The 20,269-nt window shown below is 36.1% G+C and overlaps 1 protein-coding gene across 17 annotated transcripts in view; it reads right to left on the bottom strand.

The window, feature by feature from the left end:
* The window catches only part of PCDH15 (protocadherin related 15), a 729,696-nt gene that overhangs the window by 390,295 nt on the left and 319,132 nt on the right, over nt 1-20,269 (bottom strand). For all 17 annotated transcript variants that reach the window (XM_060118371.1, XM_060118174.1, XM_060118091.1 and 14 more), the window contains one exon: nt 15,496-15,666. In XM_060118371.1, the coding sequence (XP_059974354.1) occupies nt 15,496-15,666 (171 nt within the window). The remainder of the gene's footprint in view (nt 1-15,495; nt 15,667-20,269) is intronic.

A 20,269-nucleotide genomic window follows, 5' to 3' on the forward strand; every position in this document is an offset into this window, starting at 1 on the left:
ACAACGCTATGAGATTAGAAATCAATTAAAGGGGGGAAAAAGTAAAAAAAAAAAAAACACATGGAAGCTAAACAATAGGTTACTAAATAACCAAGAGATCACTGAAGAAAGCAAAGAGGAAGTCAAAAAATACCTAGAGACAAATGACAATGAAACACGATGATCCAAAACCTATGGGATGCAGCAAAAGCAGTTCTAAGAGGGAAGTTTATAGCAATACAATCCTACCTCAAGAAACAAGAAAAATCTCAAATAAACAACCTAACCTTACAACTAAAGCAATTAGAGAAAGAAGAACAAACAAAACCCAAAGTTAGTAGAAAGATCAGAGCAGAAATAAATGAAAAAGAAACAAAGAAAACTGTATTGGTATAATGTTATAAGTCATAATTCTACTTATTACTTTAAAATGTATATCTCAGAAATAACTAAATTTCCTTGTCAATTGTATTATTATGAACTTTCATCGAATCTTTAACCGTGGTCATTTGTAAGTCTTTTGTTATTTACAGACAGTTCTGGGTGTACTCTGATGCTTTTGCAAAAATGTTCCTATAAAAGGGTTTCATCTTCAAGGAGTTCATGGAAAAGACTCTGACAAGTACAGGTTTCTGGTAACTGACTATACTGCTGAACTGAATGAATAAGCATTTTCAGAATTCTAATGGAAAACTGATGAATTCATAAAAGTGCTAACAAAAGATCAAGATGAAAAAAAAATTAATTACATGGGACTGAGTGAACTGATGAGGATGATTATAATTTTTGTGATGTTCTGTTTGAATTAAAAAAAAAATCCCACAAGGACTCAGAGGCATAAAATATACAAAACAATTTTTACTGCAAAGTAAAAAAAAAAAAAAGAAAAGAAAAGAAACAGAGAAACAAAGAAAATAATAGCAAAGATCAATAAAACTAAAAGGTGGTTCTTTGAGAAGATAAACAAAATTGATAAAACTTTAGTGAGACTCATCAAGAAAAAGAGGGAGAGGACTCAAATCAATAAAATTAGAAATAAAAAAGGAGAAGTTACAATGGGCACCACAGAAATACAAAGCATCCTAAGAGACTACTACAATCACCTCTATGCCGATAAAATGGACAACTTGGAAGAAAAGGACAAATTCTTAGAAAGGTATAACCTTCCAAGACTGAACCAGGAAGAAATAGAAAATATGAACAGACCAATCACAAGTAATGAAATTGAAACTGTGATTAAAAATCTTCCAACAAACAAAAGTCCAGGACCAGATGCCTTCACAGGTGAATTCTGTCAAACATTTAGAGAAGAGCTCACACCCATTCTTCTCAAACTCTTCCAACAAATTGTAGAGGAAGGAACACTCCTCAACTCATTCTCCATGGCCACCATCACCCTGATAACAAAACCAGACAAAGATACTACGAAAAAAGAAAATTACAGACCAATATCACTGATGAATATAGATGCAAAAATCCTCAACAAAATACTAGCAAACAGAATCCAACAACATATTAAAAGGATCATACACTATGATCAAGTAGGATTTATCCAAGGGATGCAAGGATTCTTCAATATATACAAATCAATGTGATATACCATGTTAAAAAAGTGAAGAATAAAAACCATATGATCATCTTTATAGATGCAGAAGAAGCTTTTGGCAAAATTCAACACCCATTTATGATAAAAACTCTCCAGAAAGTGAACACAGAGGGGACCTACCTCAACATAATAAAGGCCATATAAGAAAAACCAACAGCAAGCATCATTCTCAATGGTGAAAAACTGAAAGCATTTCCTCTAAGATCAGGAACAAGACAAGGATGTCCACTCTTACCACTATTATTCAACATAATTTTGGAAGTCCTAGCCACGGCAATCAGAGAGGAAAAAGAAAAGAAATACAATTTGGAAAAGAAGTAAAACTGTCACTGTTTGTGGATGACATGATGCTATACATAGATAATCCTAAAGAGGCTACCAGGAAACTACTAGAGCTAATCAATGAATTTGGTAAAGTTGCAGGATGCAAATTAATGCACAGAGATCTCTTGCATTCCTATACACTAACCATGAAAGATCAGAAAGGGAAATTAAAAAAACAATCCCATTCACCACTGCAACAAAAACAATAAAATACCTGGGAATAAACCTACCTAAGGAGGTAAAGAACCTATAGTCAGAAAACTATAAGACACTGATGGAAGAAACCAAAGATGACACAAACAGATGGAGAGATATACCATGTTCTTGGATTGGAAGAATCAATATTGTGAAAATGACTATACTACCCAAAGCAATCTGCAGACTCAATGCAATCCCTATCAAATTACCAATGGCATTTTTTACAAAACTAGAACAAAAAATCTTAAAATTTGTATGGAACACAAAAGACAAATAGTCAAAACAATCTTGAGGGAAAAATATGGAGGTGGAGGAATCAGACTCCCTGACTTCAGACTATACACTACAGTACAGCTACAGTAATCAAGACAATATGGTACTGGCACAAAAACAGAAATATAGATCAGTGGAACAGGACAGAAACCCAGGTATAAACCCACACATGTACTGACAGCCTCTTCAATCAGTGGTGCTGGGAAAACTGGAAAGCTACATGTAAAGGAATGAAATTAGAACACTCCCTAACACCGTACACAAAAATAAATTCCAAATGGATTAAAGACCTAAATGTAAGACTGGACACTATAAAACTCTTAGAGGGAAACATAGGAAGAACACTCTTTGATATAAATCACAGCAATATCTTTTTTGACTCACCTCTTAGAGTAATGGAAATAAAGATAAACAAAATGGGACCTAATGAAACTTAAAAGCTTTTACAAAGCAAAGGAAACTATAAACAAGATGAAAAGACAACCCTCAGAATGGGAGAAAATATTTGCAAATGAATCAACAGACAAAGGATTAATCTCCAAAATATATAAGCAGCTCATGCAGCTCAGTGTTAAAAAAAAAAAAAATCAAAAAATGGGCAGAACACCTAAATAGACATTTCTCCAAGGAAGACACACAGATGTCCAAGAAGCACATGAAAAGCTGCTCAACATCACTAATTATTAGAGAAATACAAATCAAAACTACAATGAGGTATCACCTCATACCAATTAGAATGGGCATCATCAGATAATCTACAAACAACAAATGCTGGAGAGGGTGTGGAAAAAGGGGAACCCTCTTGCACTGTTAGTGGGAATGTAAATTGATACAGCCACTATGGAGAACAGTATGGAGGTTCCTTAAAAAACTAAAAGTAGAAATATCATATGACCCAGCAATCCCACTACTGAGCATATACCCAGAGAAAACCATAATTCAAAAAGACACATGCACCCCAATATTCATTGCAGCACTATTTACAATAGCTAGGTCATGAAAGCAACCTAAATGCCCATAGACAGACGAATGGATAAAGAAGATGTGGTACATATATACAATGGAATATTACTCAGCCATAAAAAGGAACGAAATTGGGTCATTTGTAGAAACGTGGATGGACCTAGAGACTATCATACAGAGTGAAGTAAGTCAGAAAGAGAAAAACAGATATCGTATATTAACTCATATATGTGGAATCTAGAAAAGTGGTACAGATGAACTGGTTTCCAAGGCAGAAATAGAGACACGGATGTAGAGAACAAACGTATGGCTACCAAGGGAGGAAAGCGGGGTGTGGGGTGGTGGTGGGATGAATTGGGAGATGGGATTGACATATATACACTAATATATATATATAATAGATAACTAATAAGAACGTGCTGTAAAAAAAATTAAATCAAATTTAAAAAAAACAAGGTCTTTCTTAAAATAAATAAATAAATTTGTTAAAGTTTGTTTTTTAAAAAATAAAAAATCTCGAATTGTGACTAAAAATATATGAAAGTAAGATAGAAACAGTTTATGAATAAGGCAATGATTCTCTTTGCTCCCAAAACTTAATTTATGCTATTTTTTGCAAAACTTAACTAAGTGAAAACATAAACATTGATTCTATGAATATCCTTTCTTGAACATTTAAAACACTCTTTTCAAGTAAAATTATCTTTTTTTTTTTTTTTTTTCTTTTTGCGGTATGCGGGCCTCTCACTGTTGTGGCCCCTCCCGTTGCGGAGCACAGGCTCCGGATGCGCAGGCCCAGCGGCCATGGCTCACGGGCCCAGCTGCTCCGCGGCATATGGGATCCTCCCAGACCGGGGCACGAACCCGTATCCCCTGCATCGGCAGGCGGACTCTCAACCACTGCGCCACCAGGGAGGCCCTAAAATTATCTTTGAAGCATTCTCTAAGAATGAACTCCATGTCATCAGTAACAACATTAATTCATAACTAAATGTATTCGGGGTGCACAATGGGAGCAGAATCTGCCTCTAGGAGAAGCTGACCTTTTGTTTTCCAATTTATTTTATAATATTCTTCAGTGTAGTATTTTAAAATCATAGTTAGCTATAACAAGTGCCAAGATAACTGCACACCAGGAAGGATAATTTTAGCACCACTATCTATAAAAGAGACTAATAAATCTGGAAAGATCGTGTTCTACAATTAAACTGTAACTCTTGCCCATGCCAACACATAACATTATGTAATTGCAGATAACTATCTGTGCCTTAATTTTAAGTAATATTGTAGGTGTTAAAAATTTAAATTATCTAGTAACTCATCAAAACTATTTTGTTGCCAAGGTAATAAAAGCAATAACATATTCCCATGTCAGCCAAAATAGAGTATAATTCAGTTTTGCAAAGGTGTTAAACCACATAGCTTTAAATAACTCAGAAATAAATAAACTTATGGTCAATTAATCTATGACAAAGGAGGCATGAATATACAATGGGAAAAGACAGTCTCTTCAATAAATGGTGCTGGGAAATCTAGACAGTTACATGTAAAAGTATGAATTTAGAACATTCTCTAACAGCATATACAAAAAAATAAACTCAAAATGGATTAAAGGGCTTCCCTGGTGGCGCAGTGGTTGAGAGTCCGCCTGCCGATGCAGGGGACACGGGTTCGTGCCCCGATCCCGGAGGATCCCGCGTGCCGCGGAGCGGCTGGGCCCGCGAGCCATGGCCGCGGAGCCTGTGTGTCCGGAGCCTGTGCTCCGCAACGGGAGAGGCCGCAGCAGTGAGAGGCCCGCGTAGAGCAAAAAAAAAAAAAAAAAAAAAAAAAATGGATTAAAGACCTAAATGTAAGACTGGATACTTTAAAACTGCTAGAAGGAAACATAGGCAGGACACTCTTTGACGTAAATCACAACAGTATTTTTTGGGATCCGTCCCCTAAAGTAAAGAATATTAAAGCAAAATAAACAAATGGTACCTAAGTAAACTTAAAAGCTTTTGCACTGTGAAGGAAACTACTGACAAAACAAAGAGACAACCTATAGAATGGGAAAGAATATTTGCAAATGATATGACCGATAAGGAATTAATGTCCAACATATATAAACAGCTCATACAATTCAATATCAAAAACAAAAACAAGGGCTTCCCTGGTGGCGCAGTGGTTGAGAGTCCACCTGCCATGCAGGGGACACGGGTTCGTGCCCCGGTCCGGGAAGATCCCGCATGCCACGGAGCAGCTGGGCCCGTGAGCCATGGCCACTGGGCCTGCGCGTCCGGAGCCTGTGCTCCGCAAATGGGAGAGGCCACAACAGTGAGAGGCCCGCGTACTGCAAAAAAACCCAAAAAACCAAAAAAGAAAAACAAGCCAAAAAATGGGCAGAAGAACTGAATAGACATTTTTCCAAAGAGGAAAGGCAGATGGGCAAAAGGCACATGAAAAGATGCCTGCTAATCATCAGAGGAATGCAAATCAAAACCACAGTGAGATATCACCTCACACCTGTCAGAACAGCTATCATCAAAAAGAACACAAATAACAAATGTTGGCAAGGATGTGGAGAAAAGGGAACCCTCATACACTGTTGATGGGAATGTAAATAGGTGCAGCCACTAACAATATGGAAGTTTCTCATAAAATTAAAAATAGAACTACCATACAACCCAGAAATTCCACTCCTGGGTTTATATCTGAAAAAAAAACAAAAACACTAATTTGAAAAATACATGCACCCCTATGTTCATAGTAGCATTATTTACAATTGCTAAGGTATGGAAGCAACCTAAGTGTCCATCAACAGATGAATGGATAAAGAAGATGTGTATCTGGATACAATGGAATACTACTCAGCCATAAAAAAGAACAGAATATTGCCATTTGTAGCAATATGGGTGGACTTAGAGGGTATTATGCTAAGTGAAGTAAGTCAGACAGAAAAAGACAAATACTGTATGATATCACTTATATGTGGAATCTAAAAAAAATACAACAAAATAGTGAATAGAACAAGAAAGAAGCAGACTCACAGATACAGAGAACAAACTAGTGGTTGGGGGGGACAATACAGGGATAGAGGAGTGGGCGCTATAAACTACTGGGTGCAAGATAAGCTCAAGGTTGTATTGTACAAAACGGGGAATATAGTCAATATTTTGTAATAACTGCAAATGGAAAATAAACCTTTAAATGGCATAAAACAATTTTAAAAATAAAAAAATACAAATTCCTAACTTTAATTTCTTTTATGGTATTGTGGTATGACCTATCATTTCAAGATATACCTATTAACATATTTAGATAAAATGATGTGATATCTGAGATGTGCTTCAAATAATGTGGGAGAGAATGATGAGAGGAGATATAGTTGAACCAAGAGAATGTTCATGAATTTATAACTGAGTAATGAGTTCGTGGGAGTTCATGACACTCTTCTCACTATTTTTGTATATTTTTGAAAATTCCTGTATTAAAGAAAAAAAATACAGATTATTAGGCCTCATCCTGGACACATAAGTCAAAATCCCATAGGGTTTTCTTTGTTCTTTAATTCTTCTAGGTCTTTGTTAAACATTTCTTGCATCTTCTCGATCTCTGCCTCTATTGTTTTTCCGAGGTCCTGGATCATCTTCACTATCATTATTCTGAATTATTTTTCTGGAAGGTTGCCTATCTCCACTTCATTTAGTTGTTTTTCTGGGGATTTATCTTGTTGCTTCATCTGGTACATAGCCCTCTGCCTTTTCATCTTGTCTGTCTTTCTGTGAATGCAGTTTTTGTTCCACAGGCTGCAGGATTGTAGTTCTTCTTGCTTTTGCTGTCTGCCCTCTGGTGGATGAGGCTATCTAAGAGGCTTGTGCAGGTTTCCTGATGGGAGGGACTGGTGGTGGGTAGAGCTGGGTGTTGCTCTGGTGGGCAGAGCTCAGTAAAACTTTAATCCACTTGACTGCTGATGGGTGGGGCTGGGTTCCCTCCCTGTTGGTTGTTTGGCCTGAGGCAACCCAACACTGGAGCCTACTTGGGCTCTTTGGTGGGGCTAATGGCGGACTCTGGGAGGGCTCATGTCAAGGAGTACTTCCCAGAACTTCTGCTGCCAGTGTCCTTGTCCCCATGGTGAGCTACAGACACCCCCACCTCTGCAGGAGACCCTCCAACACTAGCAGGTAGGCCTGGTTCAGTCTCCCCTGGGTTCACTTCTCCTTCCCCTGGGTCCCCATGCACACACTACTTCGTGTGTGCCCTCCAAGAGTGGAGTCTCTGTTTCCCCAAGTCCTGTCAAAATCCTGCAATCAAATCCCAATAGCCTTCAAAGTCTGATTCTCTAGGAATTCCTCCTCCCGTTGCTGGACGCCCAGGTCGGGAAGCCTGACGTGGGGCTCAGAACCTTCACTCCAGTGGGTGAACTTCTGTGGTATAAGTGTTCTCCAGTCTGTGAGTCACCCACCCAGCAGTTATAGGATTTGATTTTGCTGTGATTGCACCCCTCCTACTGTCTCATTGTGGCTTCTCTTTTGTCTTTGGATGTGGGGTATCTTTTTTGGTGAGTTCCAGTGTCCTCCTGTCTATGATTGTCCAGCAGCTAGTTGTGATTCTGGTGTTCTCACAAGAGGGAGTGAGAGCACATCCTTCTACTCTGCCACCTTGGTTCAGGCTCCCCAGGATCCAGATATTTGGAAAGATATGCATCAAATTAAGATCTCATGGTTTTCCTGGAGATTGGGCTCCGAGGATTGAAGGTTTCCAATTTTTAATGTGCATAATTAAAAATTTTTTTCTGTATAATTTACAATTAGAAGCTAATCTTTTTTTAAAAATTAAATTACAAAAGAAATTTTCTAAATTAGCAAGTGGGGAAAAAGCAGAATTCTAAATATTATACAAAGCAGAAGTTCTAACTTTAACTGCAGTAGAAGCCCCAGAGGTGCCTCTGTAGAACTGGAGGTTTTGTGGGACAATTTGAAAAACTTTATTGAAATCATTGTTTTTGTATTTACAAAAAAAAAGAGAGAAAGGGAGCAGGACACTTACTTCCCCATTGGACGTTTAAAATTTGATTCATTGATATATTTTTGGCTCACATTTTGCATCAGCTGCTCCCTCTTCCCAAAGCAATAATATATTGCGTAATTAATTCAGCACAAGCCATGAGTATACTAAATCTGTTTATTTTTTTAAAAATAACCCTATGGTTCTTCTTAATAAAGGTATTGCATTTTTTTGTTTTGTTTTTGTTTTCTTGGCCACACCAAACGGCTTGTGGGATCTTAGTTCCCCAACCAGGGATTGAACCTGTGCCTCTTGCAGTGAAAATGCTGAGTCCTAACCACTGGACTTCCAGGGAATTCCAGGTATTGCATTTTGTTAAATAACCAAAGTCATACTGAATTAATTAGGAATAGCACAATCAGAATAAATTAGGCTTATCAACATATACAACTCAGTTTTTAAAGCTGAAATTTTGATTAAAAATAGCTAGATATTTAACAACCAATTTGAATTAGCTACTTCCTCCCATGAGTCTCTGAGTAGATATCCAGCCAGATGAAGAAATTCCACAGGAAATGATAATAATAACAGAAATAGCTAACATTATTAAATCCTTAGTATTTGCTAGGAACAAGTTAAGTGTGTTTCACGAATCTTCTTTTGTCGTACTCATAAAATTCCCATATGATTAGATTGTATTATCCCCATTTCACAGATGACAAACCTAAACTGAGGTTTAGAGACATTAAGCAACATTCCCAACATCACACAGGTTTCAGCCTGGACTCTGAGTTCTTACAAACTCCCTTATATTGTGATAAGAAACACCTTTGTAAAATGTTCCTACCTAATTTAGTAAGCCACCAGAGAGTTCAAGAATAAATGTTTATGAAGTTATCAACATCGAGTCCAAGTCAAATGACCTTGTGTCTTTTCTCTTTATCTGTGTTTCATAGGAAAACATACCTCCAATGCTAATTTAAAATAATATTTTAAACAAACTCTTCAACAAGAAAAGTTAGACTTCTGTCTTATTACTGAGAAGAATTGTGACTTTGTCCCTTTAATGTTAATAAACTCAATTCCTCTGATTATTTCTTATCCTTTAATTGTTCTACAACTAAAATTATTTTCACTTTGTCTATAAATGGAGATATAATATAGTTGAGTCTATTCAACATAAAGTTTGACCAAGGAGAAAAAAAATGATTCCTTTTCTCTGATAATTTCACATACCCATTTCAGAATTACTGTAATACAATTTCACATTGTAGGCAATATTTGCTGAAATCCAGTTTTTGTTTGTTTGGTGTTTAGCTTTTGTTTCCCCAACTTAATTCTGAAGTTTCTGTGATCATTTGCTGCTGGTGGCCTGTAGGTATGACTGTTTGTGGCAGGAAAAAAATTGGTAGAATATGTAATATATTGACTCTAGATATATTATTTATCATTTTTCCCTTCAACCTACTTTGACAGTCTTCTCACTAAAAGGTTCTAGGCAGTTTGAGAGTTGCCACTTGTTTCCTTCTTTATTTATCACTTTGCTGGCCCAAAAAGAGCTCCGCAGGACACATTTTGAAAATAATTGGCCTAACGACTAAAGAAGGATATAATTTAATATTTGAAACATTATTGAAAGGAGAAGGAGGCATTGCAAACAATGTGCTGGGACAAAAATTATAAACTGGGACTCTCTATGGTAATTGGGAAATATGCTTACTTTATCCAGACTACCTATTAGACTCCTATTTGAAGGTTATTCTTGACTAGATGTTAAGTATGGTAGTCCTTGCAATTCTAATTGGAAAACACTAAAAGTGTGTTAAAATGTTTTATATATATGTATATACATATACATATACATATATATATATATATCATGGCTAATAGTTGATAATACATACTTATAATAAATAATTATACATATATATTCTTTACATATGCATGTGTATGATAAATAAACTATCATTGTGAGTGAGAAGACATGAGCCATGCTTATTCATATTTATAGGTAGTATCTCAGTGTACAATATGTATTTCTTGAAATTTTAATTCAATTCAATTCAATTCAATAGTTTCTGAACATGTACTACATGAAGCGAATGGGTTATACGTTAAGACATAATGACAAGTAGGAAATTAAAGAACTAATAGTCTAGCAAAAGAGAAATGGGTAAATGACTGCAATACAACAGGGAGTTCAGTGTTTATGGTAGAAATTCATGCAGATAACAGAGAAAAACTTAATTTTAAGGGCCTATCATTTCATAAATACCAAGATGAAGCTTGAATAAAAACCATAAGCTTAATATATGAAACAAAGTGGAGAAAAGGGAGGGTAATTCTCAGAGAAGTCCAGGTACATGTGCAAAGCTCTGTTTCTAGAGAAGTTGCTTTATGCAAGTTAAAAGAGATGAGACTGAAAAATGGTCAGATATAAAATTACTCTAAATGATATGCTCAAAGTTTTGAAACTTATTTGGTATATGATGGGAAATACTGAAACTTTAATTAGACAGTGAAAGATCAGATCAGAACTGTATTCCAATTCTAGTGGTCCAGAGTTGAGAGTATGCCTCTAAGCAGGTATTTGGGCAGGAAAATAGGCATCAAACATATTTAAGTAACATTTCATAGATAATGCAGAGAATGTCTTTGGAGATTGATTGAGTTTGAGATGGGGAGGTCATTGAAATCTAGGTCCAAATCAACCAAGACCCCAAAGGTAACAAAGGTAACATGAGAGTGGACATGGATGCATCAGAATATATTAGAAAGGATAATGAGGTGTCTGTGGGGAGTATAAGAAAACTACCTAGAAAAATTGAGAATTGTAAGCTTGGAAGTCAGGAGGGATTTCAGGTCAGAAAACACTTCTACAACATACAGATCATCCTTATTTGGTGAAAAAGGAACACATTATGTAGGTTTGATAAATCTTGGTGAAAAATATAGTGAAAAGGAAAAAATAGAAGCTTCAAAAGATAGAAGTCTGGAAAATCCCTATGATTTAAGAATAAGAATCAATCAATCAATCAATCCAAGAATGGAGATACCCTTTACCAAAAAAAAAAAAAGAAATAATAAGAGGTCATCAAAGATTTAGGAGGAGACACACAGGGCCATCAAGGGGAGGAAAAGAACCAGTAGTTTCATAAAAGACAAGAGAGGAGAGTGTTCCCAGATTGTAACACATTTAATGAGTATGAGCCAAGAAGAAATTATCAATGTCATACATGACTGGAAATCATCACCACTCTTGTAATAATTGAGAAAGTTTCCCTGGAAGGAGAGAGCAGCATAAATAAAGCAGAAGAACTCTCTTTGATAGCTACCTGAAAACTAGAGCTCTTTATGACAAAGATTATAGTGGAGGCATTTGTGGCAAGATAGTCTTGGGAACTAACCCAAGGCTTTAAACAGGGTTGGGGAAGAATTCATTAGAGCATGGATTCTAGCTACTAGATGGCCATGTCTGGTAAGCAACTAATGCCAAAATACTGAAAACTGCACGGCACAATAAATATAGGAAAATATATATATAGTAAATGCATAGCTAATATGTAAATATTATCATATTAATGCTATGGTGTTTCTAACCAGGGACAATTTACTCAGCAGTAAATCCAACTAGCCAAACAGTATGCAACTGTTCAACACTGAGAAAAATTCATAAGTATTTACTGTCTTTGCCTTTAATAGGAAATAGAGAAAATAGAACCATGGACCCTATACTCTCCAAATTCTACAGAATTTTTCTATAATACTAGAACTCTTCAACTAGATAGGCGTAACAACTTTAAGAGAGTCAGAAAGTGAGAATAAATTTACACAATATATCAGAAGAATTTTATCTTATCCAGGTTGACAAGTCTCCTCTATTAACATAGAGTTCAACATATACTAGGGTCCAGTGGCTATTTACCAAATTAATAAATACACAATAATTAGCACAGGGCTACAAATTTCTTTAGTGCCCCTTAGATGCCAGATTTATATCAGATTTATATTATATTATTTTTATTATATCTTGTTTCATGGGTTAAACACTGTACTAGACTACCTTTTAAAGATTTTCTGAGCTGATAAATTCTGCACGTATTTTGGTAGAACTAAGGATGGTATCTCAAGTCAAGAATATCACTGAGGTAATTGGTGGAAAATTTCACATCAACCCAGAAGGTGAGCAGGTGTCAAAGCTCTCAAAATTTTGAAGAATTAGTCAGGAAAGGATCAGCAAGTATGTAATTAGAGTTATCATATCCTGTTTAGCTGACATAAATGGTTAGCTCTCTTGCTCTGAATACAAGATCTTATTTATTGAAATTTCCAGAAATTTTAGCAAAGTATGGAAATAGCAAAGGAAAATAGAAAAAAAAAAGAAAATTAAAAAAAGACAGACATAAACACAGCAATTTGAATGTGAAACTTAAAAACTAGCTACACTTCTTAACCCTAGTGATCCAGAGGGGATCTGAAATGGCATGTAAAAGAGCACATGGAAACCTGATGCCACTACTACAGCTGATTTCATTTTCCTATGATGGCCACAATAAAATTTCCTTCCCCTTATGTTCTTTGTACAATGTGACTCCTACACTCCTCCCTTCAGGAGATGGTATATACTTCTACTCCTTGAATCTGGCAGAGGTATGACTATAGTGACACTGACAATTACAAGGCTAGTTCATAAAATTTCTGTCCAATTCTTTGGGAAAGCTTGCTTTTAGAACCCAATGCTTTGATGTGAGGAAGCCCAAATAGCCCAGGAAAGACCTACATGGAGTAGAAATGAAGCCTCCAGCTCACAGCCCACACTAAGCTGGAACCAACAGCCAGAATCAACTTGCTAAGTTTACCATCTGGAAAGTGGTACCCAGCCCTTAGTCAAAGTGCCCCCCAGCCCTTAGTCAACGTGCCCTAGCTGATGCTGTGTAGAGTAGGGATGAGGTCTTCCCTCAAGTCTGCCAAAAGTGCAGTTTTATGAACAAATTTAAAGATTGTAATTTGAAGCCACTAAGTTTTGGTGGTGTGTTATGCAGTGATTGATAATCAGAACAATTGCCTAATTTTGCAAGTAAACATATTTAATTTTTTTCTACATGGCAATAAAAATATAATGATTAACAAATAAATACTTCCCGTAAGTATTTAAATCTGTAAAACTAAAATTCTCTTTGTTTCACAGAATGTTAAAGAATGGGTTGATATGTTTAAAAATGATGATGAAGCATTCCAGTTTTATCATTCTGGAATTTACAGCATACCATTTAATTTAAGATACATGATTTTAAAAGAAAACACTTTTTACTTATTAGCTATAAGGTTAAGTCACTTAAACTCTGTACCCCAGAGATCTCATCTATAAAAAACCATAATAGTGGTAATTATCCACAAGGATTTAAGTTAGTATTTTTGTAGAATTTAGCACAGTTCATGACAAACTGAACAATCTATATAACCATTAGTCATTATTGACATTTACCCCAAATCTGGAGCATGACTTTGTCTCTAGCATGAAACTGTATAGGAATGAGAGAGATGCTTAGTCTGTAATCTGGAGCAGAGAGGAAGGGACACTCAAAGATTCTTTATAAAGTCAATACACTTTGCTTCTCAAGCAGCAACCTCTGTCTTTATTTACTTCTCTCAGTACACCAAGTACTGTTAAACATTCATCATACTGGTTCATTGATTTTAGTCTTATTATATCAGTATTCCCCTTCTCTTGGGATCTCACTGGTGCACCAGCTACATAAATTAACTCAAAAATAAATTAATACTAAAAATATTTTTTGTCATGATTTCAATTAAGCCTTTCAAAGAAAAGTTCAATGTTCACATCATTAAGGCTTCTCACTGATATTCAACAAAAATAATATCATGACATATAACTTTAGGTAACCTATGAATGTTTGTCTAGACAATCTCTACATTAGCTTTTTTGTCTGAAAAATTACTCCATTTAGCTGAAAATTTATATTATTTTCTTCACTCAATGCACATCACATTTATTCTTTTTTTCCAGTTTATTTTTTTCATGCAAGCCAATTAGACCAGTAATCATTTATGCCAACAGACACAAAAGTGACTTTCAACCATTTAAGAGCTACTGTTAGTAAAGCTAGCAGGCAAAATATTGGATAAAGTAATTGGTAAAATATAGGATAAGAATTCTTTAAAGTGACTGGAATGCAGTGTAATTTACACTTAGGAGAAGGGATTTCTGTTCTATTATTTAAAAAAATTTCGAATACAGGACCCTCAAACCACAGCTCTCAAATGTTTGAGAAAAAAATTCAAATACCTTGTAACAAATTCTGACATCATCAGCCATGTTACTAACCCAGAAGGCTGAATGCTTTCCAGAGGAACAGCAAAGACATTAATCAAATAGTTCACTCCTAGGAATTTGACTGCTCTAAAAGAGAATTCATTTTTTTTTTTTTTTTTACTTTTAAGGGAGAAATTGATATTTTAGCCTAAGCAGGATATCTGTTAGCCTTATAAGTTTTATTCTTAGGTATGTATTATTTATCATCCAGGCAGGTCTAAGGTATGAATTCCAGGCTGACAGCAAGTTAAGATTTATTAGAATTGTAAAAAAACAAATGCAGAATTGAGCGTAGAAAATATGTACTCATGCCTTAACTTTTTGTTTCTTTAAAATACATCTTTAACTAATAAATATTGAATATGTGAATTCAGGATTCATTAGCTCCCACCTTCAAACAGCCAAGCATAATCTCCAATAATATTTCAGGGCTCTAAGAGACAAGAGTATCCTGTTGACTTGTGTGTCCTCTGACTTAGGGCTGCATGTTTACATGTGAATTTAAGGAAATGCTGGAGTCATTTCTTGGGGTTTCCCAGTATATGTTGGCAACTGAAATTTGTTATGCTTTACACACAGAAAAAAAATAAAATAATCAGTCAAATGGGCTGCTGCTTCATGACATACTTTCAACTGTGTAAATGATGTAATTATGCATTATGATCAAAACTTTACCCAAACTGTCTCAAAATGGTTTTGAACATAAATATTTTTCAATACCAATCTAGTGAAGTTTGATATTTTCACTGAATATGTGTTCAAAATACTTGAACAGGATCCCACTGGGGTTAGAGAGGTGGAAGTGAAGAAGAAAAGATGGGAGTATGCTTACCGGAGTTCTCAACTCAGGTATGGCAGCTTGATAGGTGAGTGGGCGACAATCACGAGTGTTTGGCACAAGGACACAAGGAAGAAACATTGGACCCAGGTCATCTCCATCTAGAACATCCACTGTGAGGGTGGTGGTAGTGGTTCGCCGTTCATTCAGATTTTGTGCACGGTCCTGTGAGAGAGGAAAAAAGAAAAAGAACACAAGATGGATGCAATGATCCCTCTAGCTTGGCTAAACTGTAGACAGGTTTCTTCCAGAGTGTAGGCATCTGACCTCACTTTTCTCAGAGCATTTACTTTAGAAAATTTCCAATTGTAAATACTTTCTCCACAGCTTTGAGATGTCAACCTTCTCCCAGCTCAAACTTTTGCCCGTTTTATAACCCAGGACTCTTCCTCCAGGACCTAGGAATCATCCTATTGAAATGTAATAATTAATCAAAGAAGATAGAGCTTCTACCTCCCAGTGTCTGTGGGAGGGTAGTAGCCTAACTTCCATAGAAGGCTTTCTCCAAGTTGTGAAACTATCTCCCATCATGAAGATACAGGAATGTCTACTTTTCTTTGAGAAGGCCAGTTAACAAACAAAGATGACTCTTGATTCCTTAACTCCTTCCCCTACCCCAGCATTTTTTCTTTTTGATAATGCTTCAAGAAATTTAAGTTTATGAGATAAATACTGGTTATTTGGAAAAAAAAAAAAAAAGAAAGAAAAAAAAATGAAGGGGTAAATTAAAGAAAGAAAATCCACCAGATCTGCTATACTCCTACTGGAGAAATGCTTTTGTTTGTCTCACATAAGATTGCCTATGACAAAGTATTCTGAGAGCCTTCCTTCTCTCCATGTAGCCTGCTGGCATCACTAAAATAACTTGTTTCCAAGTTTCTAAATGAGAATTGTTTTATTTCTTCATACTTTGGGACTCTAAAAAGCTACAATTTCTGAGAAGAGTGTCCTTGTAACAGTAAGGGAATTATTTTCCCACGTTTTCTCTTTTCCGCTAGCCACAATATTGCCAACAGAGCTTGCCTTTTTTTTTTTCCTGCTGTTTTGTTTTGTTTTGTTTTTCTATTTTTATGGTTGTAAAGAAGTGTTCTAAGGCAAGATCTCAGACACCAGAAATCTCTATTGATGGAGTTTTGCAAGTACAACCTTCCTGTAATGCAATAACTATGTAACTCTGAAACCAAGCAGGACCCTGTAGGGCCCTCCCAGGTACAAACCTTTCCGTGTTCCCCATTTCTTGTTTGTAGGTTTCATCCAGCATCCTTGACCTTCACTTAGTTCCAAAGGGCAGATTCAAACAGTTGCTAACCGGGAAAGTGAGGGAATGCAGAAATAAAGGAGGAGCAATCAAAGCACAATCCTGTGAGCAGAAGCAAGAAGAACTACAATCCTGCAGCCTGTGGAAAAAAAACCACATTCACAGAAAGATAGACAAGATGAAAAGGCAGAGGGTTATGTACCAGATGAAGGAACAAGATAAAACCACAGAAAAACAACTAAATGAAGTGGAGATAGGCAACCTCCCAGAAAAAGAATTCAGAATAATGATAGTGAAGATGATCCAGGACCTCGGAAAAAGAATGGAGGGAAAAATGGAGAAGATGCAAGAAATGTTTAACAAAGACCTAAAAGAATTAAAGAACAAACAGAGATGAACAATACAATAACTGAAATGAAAACTACACTAGAAGGAATCAATAGCAGAATAACTGAGGCAGAAGAATGGATAAGTGACCTGGAAGACAGAATGGTGGAATTCACTGCCATGGAACAGAATAAAGAAAAAAGAAGGAAAAGAAATGAAGACAGCCTAAGAAACCTCTGGGACAACATTCAACGCAACAACATTCGCATTATAGGGGTTCCAGAAGGAGAAGAAAGGACCTGAGAATATATTTGAAGAGATTACAGTCGAAAACTTCCCTAACATGGGAAAGGAAATAGCCACCCAAGTCCAGGAAGCACAGTGAGTCCCATACAGAATAAACCCAAGGAGAAACATGCCAAGACACATAATAATCAAATTGGCAAAAATTAAAGACAAAGAAAAATTATTGAGAGCAGCAAGGGAAAAAGGACAAATAACATACAAGGGAAGTCCCATAAGGTTAACAGCTGATTTCTCAGCAGAAATTCTACAAGCCAGTAGGGAGTGGCATGATATACTTAAAGTGATGAAAGGGAAAAACCTACAACAAAGATTACTCTACCTGGCAAGAATCTCATTCAGATTCGATGGAGAAATCAAAAGCTTTACAGACAAGCAAAAGCTAAGAGAATTCAGCACCACCAAACCAGCTCAACAGCATATGCTAAAGGAACTTCTCTAAGTGGGAAACACAAGAGAAGAAAAGGACCTACAAAAACAAATCCAAAACAATTCAGAAAATGGTCATAGGAACATACATATTGATAATTACCTTAAACATGAATGGGTTAAATGCTCCAACCAAAAGACACAGGCTTGCTGAATGGATACAAAAACAAGACACATATATATGCTGTCTACAAGAGACCCACTTCAGACCTAGGGACACACACAGACTGAAAGTGAGGGGATGGAAAAAGATATTCCATGCAAATGGAAATCAAAATAAAGCTGGAGTAGCAATACTCAAATCAGATAAAATAGATTTTAAAATAAAGAATGTTACAAGACAGAAGGAAGGACACTAGGTAATGATCAAGGGATCAATCCAAGAAGAAGATATAACAATTATAAATATATATGCACCCAACATAGGAGCACCTCAATACATAAGGCAACTGCTAACAGCTGTAAAAGAGGAAATCGACAGTAACACAATAATAGTGGGAGACTTTAACACCTCACTTATACCAATGGACAGATCATCCAAAATGAAAATAAATATACTTTATTCTTTCTAAAATACTTAATGAAATATTTTATTCTTTCTCCTGTTAAACTATTTTTGGGGTTTTTGTTTTGTTTTGTTTTGTTTTTGTTCAGTTTAATTTGAAAGTCGCCAATTAGTAAATCTAAGAGGGCAGAGAAAAACATTTTTCTTTCTCAAGAAGGGAATAAACATAATCAAGATTACACAGATAATTATGATTGGTTAAATTTTATTTTATTTTATTCTATTCTATTTTACTTTATTATTTATTTATTTATTTTTGGCCTCAATGCACAGCTTGTGGGATCTTAGTTCCCTGACCAGGGATTGATCCCGGGCTCTGGGCAGTGAAAGCACAGAGTCCTAACGCCTGGACTGCCAGGGAATTCCCCTGATTGGTTAAATTTATGGGGTATAAAGATGTTTTCTTAAAGTCCTTCTTTAATTGTTCTAAATTTTCCATGTCTGTTTATTACAACTAGTACAGTTGAAAGTATAGCAGGAGTAGCAAATGACACATGAGACAATTTTGGTGGTCCACAAATAAATTTTTTAAATTATACTTTAAATGTATGAATTGAGTATATATAGAAGACTCTTAATTTAACATTAATTTTTTAGAAAACACAACTGGTTCATCAAACCTACTATTTTAAGATTATGATTGTATAGGGGAGCAGAATTTACCACCCCCAAATATGTCTCTTTGGCATAGGATTATTTCAGGCTGATTATTTTTAAGAAACTGCAGACACAGAAGCTTTGAAAACTGGGTAAAAGTTACCCTTTTGTATGAGTCATTTACATGTACTAGGGAAATCTCCATTTGTAAAGGTGTCTCTCTGGCTGTACCAAGAAGAGGGAGTTGAACTTATCTCTAGAAACTTATCATGCAGATGGCAACAATTTAAATCTGCATATCAACTTTACCCTTGTTTACCGAGCTCTTTCAGGTAACCTCCTATAACTGACCTTCTACCCTCAATGTCTTCTTTTGTGTTTAGCTGAAGATGGTAATTAAGGTGAGGGCTTCTGCCATTCTGGAGGAGAGTTACCCTATTTTCCTGAGTTTCTCCCATGTATACAGAAGGTATATATGTGATGAAACTTTTGTTTGTGTTTCTTCTGTTAATCTGTTTTATATCAATGTGATTATTAGATCAGCCAAAGAATCTAGAAGGGTAGAAGGGAAAAATTTCCCACCCCTACAATTGCTTAGGATGTACTTTTTAAAAAAGACTGCATCAATCTAAAGTTTAAGAAAAATATTGAATGAATATCATTTTATGTGATATTGGATGTGTTACTGGCAGAATGGCGATTTCCTCAGTTCTTGCCCTTCTCAAGAGAAATAATTCAGTCTAGAGGCACAGAGCAGTTTTAAGTAGCAAGAGTTTTATTAAGCAGAGCGAAAGTACACTCCCGAGAAAGGATGAGAGTGGGCTGTCTGGAAACTAGAAGCAGTCTCGCAATGGGGCAGGGTTGGGATTTTTAGAGTGGTCGTCCCTCCTTCTGTCCTGCATCATTTAACTGACGAGTTGATTGACAGCTTTAAGTTATATAATTTTTCTCTTAGTGTGCAGATGCTTATCCATAAGCACCCAAGCAAAACCCATGGGGATGGGGGGAGGCAAAAACCGCAATACTAATTTATTACAAATATGGCACAATGAACCCTGGATTACCCTGAGTCACCTTTTAGGTCTTGGTGCACCTGTGCCAACCTGTGCTGGCAGGTTTATCTTGCTTGGTCCTGATATGGCTGGAAACTTAGTGGTGGTCCTTGACTAGAAGAGGGAAGATCTCTGGGCATGCTCTGATTACCAGCGTCCACATGGGGAGGGAAAGATGACCCCATCCAGGATGTAATGGGACCCACTCAAGTCTGACTACCTACCTAAAAGATGTGG

Source organism: Mesoplodon densirostris, chromosome 1, assembly GCF_025265405.1.
Source record: "Mesoplodon densirostris isolate mMesDen1 chromosome 1, mMesDen1 primary haplotype, whole genome shotgun sequence".
In the NCBI taxonomy this organism is placed as follows: Eukaryota; Metazoa; Chordata; class Mammalia; order Artiodactyla; family Ziphiidae; genus Mesoplodon; species Mesoplodon densirostris.